General features: G+C 48.8%; 1 protein-coding gene across 1 annotated transcript; it reads right to left on the bottom strand.

Annotated features, from left to right (window-relative positions):
* Positions 1–8,264: 8,264 nt before the first annotated feature.
* LOC123085241 (ubiquitin-60S ribosomal protein L40-1) lies at positions 8,265–10,353 on the bottom strand. The gene is made up of 3 exons (XM_044506868.1): positions 10,080–10,353; positions 9,803–9,992; positions 8,265–8,535 (listed from the first exon to the last, which is right to left on the bottom strand). Exons 1-3 carry the CDS (start codon positions 10,180–10,182, stop codon positions 8,439–8,441), a joined length of 390 nt encoding a protein of 129 aa, XP_044362803.1. The 5' UTR covers positions 10,183–10,353; the 3' UTR covers positions 8,265–8,438.
* Between the last annotated feature and the right edge of the window lie 530 nt (positions 10,354–10,883).

Here is a 10,883-nt window from a genome sequence, read left to right as displayed (position 1 = left end):
AGGTCACGTAGGTATATATGGGTGCAGGAGGTACGTCAGGGGAGCCACGAGGGTCCCACGAGACAGGGGGCGCGCCCCCAGCCTTGTGAGCACCTCGTTCCTTCCTTGACGTAGGGTCCAAGTCCATCGGGTGTGTTTCCTTCCAAAAATAACTTCTCCAGTTGATTTCGTTCCGTTTTGACTCCGTCTCATATTCCTTTTCTTCAAAACACTGAAATAGGCATAAAACAGCAAATCTGGGTTGGGCCTCCGGTTAATAGGTTAGTCCCAAAAATAATACAAAAGTGGATATTAAAGCCCAATATTGCCTAAAATAGTAGATAATATAGCATGGAGCAATCAAAAATTATAGATACGTTGGAGACGTATCACCCTACGGGTTCGAGAACTATGTAGACATGACCGAGACACGTCTCCGGTCAATAATCAATAGCGGAACCTAGATGCTCATATTGGCTCCCACATATTCTACGAAGATCTTTATCGGTCAAACCGCACAACAACATACGTTGTTCCCTTTGTCATCGGTATGTTACTTGCCCGAGATTCGATCGTCGGTATCTCAATACCTAGTTCAATCTCGTTACCGGCAAGTCTCTTTACTCGTTCCGTAATACATCATCCCGCAACTAACTCATTAGTTGCAATGCTTGCAAGGCTTAAGTGATGTGCATTACCGAGAGGGCCCAAAGATACCTCTCCGACAATCGGAGTGACAAATCCTAATCTCGAAATACGCCAACCCAACAAGTACCTTTGGAGACACCTGTAGAGCACCTTTATAATCATCCAGTTATGTTGTGACGTTTGGTAGCACACAAAGTGTTCCTCTGGTAAACAGGAGTTGCATAATCTCATAGTCATAGGAACATGTATAAGTCATGAAGAAAGCAATAGCAGAATACTAAACGATCGTGTGCTAAGCTAACGGAATGGGCCATGTCAATCACATCATTCTCCTAATGATGTGACCCCGTTAATCAAATGACAACTCATGTCTATGGTTAGGAAACATAACCATCTTTGATCAACGAGCTAGTCAAGTAGAGGCATACTAGTGACAATCTGTTTGTCTATGTATTCACACATGTATTATGTTTCCGGTTAATACAATTCTAGCATGAATAATAAACATTTATCATGATATAAGGAAATAAATAATAACTTTATTATTGCCTCTAGGGCATATTTTCTTCAGTTAGGTACTTTGGTGCTGTCAGGTTTTCGTCCCATAGCATTCATTTCGACGGCGAGCGAATGCGATGGGTTTCCTGGCAGTGCGTTAGACTTGCTACCTCTCTTTCCTCTCCTCCTGAATGTTTCTAGAATAGTTGTATTTCCGTTCTTTGTAATGGAAAGGGGGTAAGCCCGGTTAAAAAAAGGAGCGAAATAGCATTGTCACTCTAGAATGTCAAATCTTTGCACCCCCCCCCCCCCCCCAAAAAAAAGTGAAGAATTGATGGCTCAAGCTCCCAACAATCAATTGGGGGGGAGGTAGTGAAACAAGTGGAGGTGGATGGGGGCTTGCGCCGGCTGTTGGAGATATTGCCCTAGAGGCAATCATGTGATGATGATATTTCCCTATGTATTCCTGAGTCCTTTGTATTGTCCTTGAATATCATCAATGATATGTATCAATAAGTATGAGACTTGTCTGTGGAACTATATATTGTACGATGATCGTTCTAATGGTCCCTAATTGATAAGGTTATGCGGACACATATCCTTGACTAGTATAGGACTTGGTTGATGACTATGTTTCACAAGTCATGTGCATGGAGATGCTAAACCGGTCGTATGGACTCGGGGTGGAGATCGCCAAGTCGGACAGACACACTTTGAGACTTAGCGAGATATCATCATCTGTTAGTCTCAAGTACAATGTCTATGCCATGTCCTAGAGCTGAGGTCCTCTCGTGTTCTTGGGATGATGAATGACTCACTTAGGATCTATCAAACGCTACTCCGCAACTGGGTAGTTATAAAGGTAGCTTTCGGGTGAGTCGTGACTCGTGAGACATGTCGTGAGACATGACTGACCAAGATGGAATTTTTCCCTCTTATTTGGAGAGATGTTCTCTGGGCCCTTTCGAGTGATCAGATTCGGTAAGCATGGCCATGCGACTTGGGTTAAGTGTTAACACAGTTCGGGAATTTGTATCACGGTGTCGAGAAGAGAGGTCGAGCTACCACAAGGGTGACAAGTGCTCGCATGGAGCTCGACAACATATATCGTGAGGCAAAAGGAATGTTACATATGACACATTGTCGAGGTTCATCAAACGACTTTACGCATATATGGGAGTTGGCACGTTCTGCTAGGAGTCACTACCAACTATCGACTCTGATCGTGTCTATGTGTATGTGAACCTATAGGGTCGCACACTTAAGGGACTGCAGCACATTTAGATTGGATCTGGGTGGAAAATGGATGTAGACTCCTAGTGGGCTCAAGTGTTGAGCCCACCTCGAAGGTCTATATAAAGGGGAGTGGGCGCACCACTTAGCGTTGATCTTTTGCCACCCTGGACAGCCGTCGCCGCCACTCCCCACGCTCATGTCGTGTGATCGGACCTAGCAGTCGTCCACCCGATGCTCCACCCCGCACGTGTGGATACCTTGGAGGCATCGCACTTGCGGTGCTCGGACGAACCGTTCGAGGGATTCGCGAGGAACTATTCGCGGGTCTTCACTATACACGGGAGTTCGGCGACGCGAGGATGAGACGCCCTGGGAGACCGACTACACGCATCACCAACTCTACTTCTGATGCGGTGTCTGCGCTTCTAGTGGTAAACCCGATCCCATGATCGATTTCCAGCAGCATGATCTTGGGTGCGCGGTAGAAATTTTTTATTTGGCGCTAGCTTAGCGTACTGCGTGTTCCAACACCAGTAACCCGTGTGCCAAGAGCGAGGGGAAGGAAGTGGGAGCTAGAGAGGAAAAAAAGGCACCGGGCAGGCAAGCCAATTATCGGATAAGTGAGTGGACATAATGTCTCACAAAAAGGTGGCATGTGCCAAAAGTGATGAAAAGGAGGAATGAAAAAAGGATGAGAAGTTCGAATGATCCATAGAGATACAAACAAAAAAGGTTAAAACTGAGAAGGTGTGGCTTGCGTTTGAAATAGACCAAGTTGGACTGTAAACTTCACCGAGGAGGCGGGGGTCATGTTCGCCAACACTACCATGGTTGATGAGGATGTGCTCAGATGGGTTCACCGGATGCGTAGCATCATCATTTGCGCCACGAAAATGACGACGAACATTGATTCATTCGAATTGTTCAGTCTGAATTATAAACTTTGATTGAATTATTGACATGTTGAATTGTTTGTCATGCATAATTTATCTTTAATTTTTTTGTTGACAGTTGCAAATGGATGAAAATTTGAGTTTGAAAAAAAAAGGTGACAGATAAATAGGGAAAATGGCGGGTTACCCTATTAGGTATCAATTTGTCCACAAACACATCCAGACGTGTCTATGAACAAAGTGCCACTGGCCTGCATTTCTTTCTTCTTTAGATTACCACTGAATGACACCGTGTAGTAATTCCTGATGATGGGGGGATGGCCGGCAAGTGTATGTACTACCGTGTAAGCGTGTCGTGCAGAGAGCCGTTGGTGGCGAACTGGTAGGCCAGGACCCTGTTGCTCTCGTCCGGGCAGTAGCCCATCAGCTGGATATTTTTTTATTTTTTTTGAAAAAAGAGGATGACCTCCTGCCTCTGTATTTGGCAGATGCATGTGGTCATTTTATTAATTATTCTTATGACCTTATAAAATAGAACAATAATATGCCTGAATCCGCCATCTTGACAACATCTGCCGCTACTCCTATTTAAATGATGAAGGGGTGCAGGCTGGATCACATACCCAGATCTCTCACCTAAGCCTAACATCTAAAGGCGGAGACCCCGACCAAACCATCTGCCAGGTCCAGGGCTCAAACCGATCCGACACACTCACATGTATCGTCGCCGCCGTCTTCTACCGGTCCATCTTCAGAGCAGATTGAGGTGACAACTTTGACAGGTCCTCTGCCATCAACGCCACCACGACGCCAAACGACGACCTCCACCTACGCGAGTCTTGGCAGGTCCTCCGTCATTGATGCCACCACGACGCCAGCCGACGACCTCCACCTACTCGAGTTCATCTTCAAGCAACGGACGTAAATCCATGCAGGATAGGGCCGCACCACCGCCATCGCCCACCACCCACAAGCGCCACCCAACCTCAAGGTTTCCAAAGCGACGCCTTCAAGAAGGGAACATCGTCGTGAGCGCCGCCGCTGCCCAACAAAGTTAGGGCTTTTGCCCGGGAGACTTAGGGGAAGGTGAAGTGAGGAGATCAGTCCATACCGACGCCTCCAAAGAGGGAAACGACGCCCTCAAGCGTCGCCGCCGGCGCGGCCGGTCAGGGATTTCGCTTGAACTAGATCCCCGCCACCACCAGCGCCTCCTGTACAAAACCGGTGACCAAGAGAAAGCATGGCTCGACCAGGCTGGCCCGCACGCCGAACAGGGGAAGAGAGGAGGCTCCAGATCGCGCGCACCGGTCGTCACAGAAGCCGCCGCAGGCTGCCAATGACCACCGGATATCGCCGCCCGCGCGGCCGGGACACCAGATCCACCTCCCCGCACGGCTGCAAGCCGGCCGTGCCTTGTCAATGAAGTTGCCGCTCCAGATTCGGGGTTCCCCGTGCAGAAGCAGGGCAACCGAGGCCCCGTCGCCACCATCCTTGACGCCCCAGGCTTGCCCGACGGTTGCCTCGGGCAGCGGCCAGGAGGTAAGACGAGGTGGGGAGGGGCCCGCCGCGGTGCGGCTCGGGTTCCCCTGCCGCTGTCGGGGGAGGCGACGCGGGGGTCACGAGAGGAGGGGGGGGGGGTGTCCTACCCTCTGCTAGCCGCCGCTGCCCTCCCTCATCAGCGGGATGAAGTACTCGTTCTTCAGCTTCGACACCATCGACAAGCGACTGCAAGTGAATCCATGGAACCAAGCAGCGAAGTTTAGCGCCATTTTCTGAATGTTTGAAGTCGAAGCGCGTCTCCTTGTTCTAGCCTGCGTGGAGAAATCTGCGACGGAGTCGCTGCGCACGCTTGGGTGGAGCTTCTTGACGGCGACGTTCTCCCCCGAGGCCAGCGCGGCCCTGTAGATCTGGCCTTCTCCGACCTGACCGAAGTTGCCGGCGATGCTGCTCAGCTCGGCCATGGAGATGCAGATGGCCGGCACGTCGATGGGCAGGACCTTGGGCGGCGCGATGCTCCTCGGCGCTGTTATATTGCAGCGATCATATCATATCAGAATTTCCGTCGCCGTGTTCCTAGTTTCCATCAGATTGTAAAAGCAGGTGTAGGACAAAACGGTAGCGATCACTGAACTTGTACGCGTGCACTCAAGAACCTCTTCTGTTCGCTCTTGCTGAACTGTGTTACAAAAACCGCATGGTGCAGTATTGTCTATGGTCTCTCTCAATCTGCAACAGGTTTGTACTGCGCGGCGGGTGCCGGGTGCCGGCTGCGGCCGCTGGCAGGCGCCTCATCCGCTTGAATGTCCGGTCCGATCCGATCGGCCGGTTATGACGATGATAGCACTGCATGTGGAATCTAACATTCTTTAGAAGTTGCTTCCTATTTCTATCTATTTTTTTAACATGCACACTGTCTACATTATCATCATGCCACATCATTCACCGAATGGGCCATGTCAATAAATTTTGAGAAATGTTTCCAGCCGGCAGACCGGCCGAAGCTTTCGGTCGGACCCATGCGGGTCGTGCGATCCCTTTCAATCGTGGGTCTAGCGATCCCCCGCACTGGACACAGGCAGGCCCACACATCTTTTTTTTCAAACAACCTTATCTTCTTCCCCACATCCTCTCCTTTCTTCCCCTCGCAACCTTCTTTCTTCCTCGCCACGAACGACGAAGCTTTGAAGTTTTTGCTACCAGCTGCTTGCACTGGTGCTTCAAACGGCATGGATCGGGGCCGACGTAAAGATGACCGGCGGTGCTGAAACTATTGTCGTCACCAAACTGCAACGACTGCCTGCTGCTAGGAGAGCAGAGATGCCACAGCTACCTGCTACCATGGCCGGAACCGCGTGTATACAGTGCTGCATCCGTGATCTAAAAAAGCTTCAGCCACAGTTGAAAAAAGCTTCAACCATAGATAGAAAAGCTTCAATCGGCACTGCCCAACTAAAAAAGCTTCAACCATAGATAGATTTTGCTACTGCCGGCGAGGGTTTTTGCTACATCCATCACGGCTGAGCTGTGACCTCGTGCCGACGGCGACGATGATTTGCTGCAACCGTTGTCATTTTTTGCTACGACCGATGATTTTTTTTGCTACATCCATTCAACGACACATTTTTTTGCTACCATGGAAAGCTGCATCCGGCTGTATGTTTCGTTGACGGAGCTACGTCCCCGCGACGACGGAGGTTATTTTGCTGCAACGGTCGTCGGCTTTTGCTACGACCAACGAGAAAAATTGCTACATCCATTAATGGTGCAGATGTGCCGCTGGACGACGGCGACAATGATTTTGCTGGGAACCGAGGGGCCCCCATGCTACAACCATGGCAGCCCGGGGAGTTGCAACCGCAACGCCGAGAGAGCTGCAAACGGCGGTGCCCCATGCTACAACCATGGAATCGAAAAGCTACATCCAGTCAGGGGGTTTGCTGGAACCGACGGGGGAGATGCTGGAACTAGTTTTGGCCGGGAGCTGCAAACATTGCCGGGGGAAGCTCGAACCAGTGTCGCCGGAAGTTGCAACCGTTGGCTGGAACTGCTGGAACAAGTAGGAAAAAACGCTGAAAACGACAACCACCAGAGCTGCACTCGTGCCACAGCGGTGACCTTTTTGCTGCAACCATCGTCAGATTTTGCTACTACCGGGGAAGAAATTTGCTACATCTATCATAAGAATAGTTGCATGGTGCCACGACCGGCAGACTTTTTTTTGCTGGAACTGGCTACTAGTGGAGCTGCAACCAGGCAATGAAGATGCTGGAACCGTTGCCTACGAAAGCTGAAACCCGTTTCTTTTTTTTTTTGCTTCAATCAACCGGCACCAGCAAAGCTACATCCGGCTTTCCGTTTTGCTGCAATGATTCTAATGGGCTTAATCCCATGAGACGGCGACGGGGATCAACGGACGGTGCCACCTGTGCGTCGAGCGCTCATGGCGAGGGTGGTGGGGCAGCACAACCGGATGATGCAACCATGGAGTTACGCGCTACAACCGTTGTCGGCCGCTGCCGGGAACGACGCTGCCAAAGCAACGACGCATACACGGCCAGAAGATGCAAGGTGAGGCGCTGATGGCGAGGGGCGCGAACGGCGACAGCGAGGTTGCAAGCGCACAACGACGGCGAGGTAGAGGACGGCTGGGAGCGGGACGGCCCGCAGCGCTTGCCATGGCTCCGCTCACCCGCGTGAATTATCGAGGGAAAAGAAGACGGGGGAGGTAGACGATGCAGGGAGGGCTCGATCTGACGGTTCATAGACAGAGTATCGGACGCTTGGGGTGCGACCGGCCCAACTATTGGGCCGGCACGCCAGCGCCTAGTGTTGTCCATAATTTTTTTTTAAATCGTTCGGTTTAGTGGAATGGTGTATCTGCCGTTTAGTTTGAGGCTTTCAATAGCATAAGTGTGCGTCGCACGTCTAACCCTTTCCCTTCCACTTTCCCTTCCTCTTCAGTTTCCTTCTTTCTTCTTCCAATTAATTGGTAACCGAAGAGCATCAAAAAGGCAACCATTATTTTTTCCCTTCTTATTTGATTTCTTTCCCGCTGTTTCCAATCTCAACCACGGAAACCACTAATCCCCCTGCACTCAAAATTGAACTAGGTTACCAACATGTCATGCTGGGGTGTGCTGGCCTGGTGAACTCATCGAACTTAAGCCAGGCTAGTGGGGTTAGAATCTTGGAGAATTACTGGAACAAAATTCTAACCTCACTAGCCTGTGTCCTCTGGATTAACCAAGACAGGCTAGTGTGTCCTCTGTATGAATTTTGTTCCAGTGATTCTCCAAGATTGTATGCAACATGATTGCTCCCCTGGTTAATCCCAACCATGGAACCAAAACTCAAAGAGCTCGATTAGCATTTTTTAGCAACAGCAACATGGGAAATTTAAACGCAACCAACCCTTGTCTGGTAGGCCGGATAGAGAGGAAACCACTAGCTTTCGTGGGCAGATTACCAACGAGGCAAGAATTAACCAGAAAGCAGATCAAACAGGGGAGATACGGCAAAATTATAGGTTTGCTACCATATACCAATACTGTCACTTATCATCACCACAACGATAGGAGGCTGAAAGCAAAGTAAAATAAGGTTCAACGACAACCGAGACGATAATAGCATAAACTCTGACACAGTGATGGATTCAACCGGTCCATGAAACTGACTAGCAGCACTCTAGTTCTTGATCTTCTTCTTGGGCCTCAGCTGGTTGCTGTGGCCACACTTCTTCTTGCGGCAGTTGACAGCCCTTGGATGCAGGCGCGCGTAGCATCTGCAGATAAGTGAGAACATTAGAACATGTAAGATTAAAGCGTTACTGTATTAGACTAGACTGTACACAGGGTTGATTTACATGTAAGATTAAAGTGTTACTGTATTAGACTAGACTGTACACAGGGTTGATTTACATGTAAGATTAAAGTGTTACTGCATTAGACTAGACTGCACACAAGGTTAATTTACAGGTGGCTTAATTTATGTGTAGAAGGCGATCAAGGAAGTAAAATAACCAGCAGAATTGAAAAGGTAGGAAAGGGCAGACAAAACGACCTAAAACCCAAACATTATCAATCAGAACTCAGCATGAAACAAGGATTCCATTGAGGCTCTCAGTGAAGGCCAGTTTTTTCCACATGGGAAGATCCTTCAGAAGAGACCCCACCCGCCTCCCAGTTGATGATCCCCAATCTCAGCGCATCCTTCTATCTCAGCCTTTAGATGAAGAACAAAGTTGCAGAAACTAAATCCCGCTTAGTTCTTCACCCAAAGGAATAGACTTCACAAGGAACCGCCAAGAGAGAAAGACCATACAGTAAAAGAGGGAAGGAGAAATCACTTCATCCAGTCTTCAAATTCGGTGTGGTTAAAGCAAGAGTAGTCATCATCGAGCCAATAATTCATTGTCATGAATGCCAAACTCTGAGCAGCAAAACATGCAGAGCCCACAAGAAACGCCCACTTGAACTCTTCACTGAAGAATGCTCTACATTATCTCATTACAATACCCAAATCCACAAATATAACAAGAAGACATGATACAAAGTTCAAGTTAACAAATAAAACAGCAAAAAGAATAATGCAAGCAATGGGTATAGATTTTCTTGATGAGAAGATTGAAATTGGTGGTACATCAAGGTAGCTAAAGAGTACATTGTGGGGTTTATTTTACCAGTTTAAAAGTCAGCACAGCATGATAAAACCAAACTGAAACTATGTACCCTGACGCATCATGCTGCGATGACTAACTCATTTCCAAAAGTAAGCCGCTGCAATAGCTAAGAGAAGTTTATACAATGAAAACGTGAGCTCATATTTCTTTTCTTATTCTTGAAAACAACTGCGTTGCAAGCCATCTAAAAACATATTCTAGTGATTGTAATCTTAGACTAACTTCTTCTCTTCGATGAATGATATCAAATCTCAATATATGTGAATCACTCATAAGAGAAATTTACATCTAACAGAGAGATGGATTAAGTCTGAAAAAGCATGCGGTTAAACCTAAAGAAACGAACTGGCATGTCGAGGACTGCACTTACTTGCGGCAGATCATCTTCTCCTGGTTGTACTTGCGGGCAAGAGCCTGCAGGGACGGCTCGATGATGCCTCCACGGAGCCTGAGGACGAGATGGAGGGTGGACTCCTTCTGGATGTTGTAGTCGGCAAGGGTGCGGCCGTCCTCCAACTGCTTTCCGGCGAAGATCAGCCGCTGCTGGTCCGGCGGGATCCCTGCCGGAACAAAACCGAGATTAGCCACGGCGGCCGGCAGAAATGAAAGAAAAGGGAAAGAAGAACGTCTGAGAAGAAGACACTCACCCTCCTTGTCCTGGATCTTGGCCTTGACATTGTCGATGGTATCGCTGCTCTCAACCTCGAGGGTGATGGTCTTCCCCGTGAGGGTCTTGACGAAGATCTGCATTTTGGCGGAGGGTGTTGAGGCGGCGGCGGCGGCGGGTGAGGCATTTTATAGGGGTCTGGGAAGCTAGGGTTTGGTCTGAGGAAGAGGGGTGCGTGGGGAGTGGGCTGGGCTGCTGAACGGGGCTTTGGAGCCCGAGAGTGCGCAGCTGGACTTGTGAATTCATTGTTCTACCAAGGCCCAGTGAGTGGGTGCTCTGCGTCCTGTGTCGAGTGAAGAAATGGACTACCTCAAAAAAAAAGTGAAGATATGGACAGTCTCATTTCAGAAAGAAAAAAATGGACAGTCTCGTGGAAAGAAATCTACAGAAGCGGGCGAGTTGCAGATTGGAGAGTGAGCGAGCACAACATGACCAATGTTGAAGTCGGCGAGCGCAACATGGTCTATGTTGCAAACCGCCAGGTCGTAGTGAACGACCAACATGGTTAGATCAGACGCATGTCACACACGAAATCTAACGGCTCAAAAGGCGGCCAGTCTTCTCGTTGCGTGAGCCGGCGAACGCCTAGCATCGTCCAAAAAATGTGTTTCTTGTTTCCTTTTCATTCCTTTTTTGCTAGGGACAATTAATTGTCATTGCTATATGATATCCCAAGCATTGTTACAGAGATTTTGCAACGATAATTGGTGAGTTGATAAATTTCTAAAATTGTGGAAAAAAAACTGAGACATACCACCAACATACGCAAACATGTCCGGCCAAG

The sequence above is a fragment of the Triticum aestivum genome, chromosome 4A (assembly GCF_018294505.1).
Source record: "Triticum aestivum cultivar Chinese Spring chromosome 4A, IWGSC CS RefSeq v2.1, whole genome shotgun sequence".
Lineage (NCBI taxonomy): Eukaryota > Viridiplantae > Streptophyta > Magnoliopsida > Poales > Poaceae > Triticum > Triticum aestivum.
The sequence above is the reverse complement of the archived record's forward strand: the minus strand, read 5'-3'. Positions and strand labels throughout refer to the sequence as shown.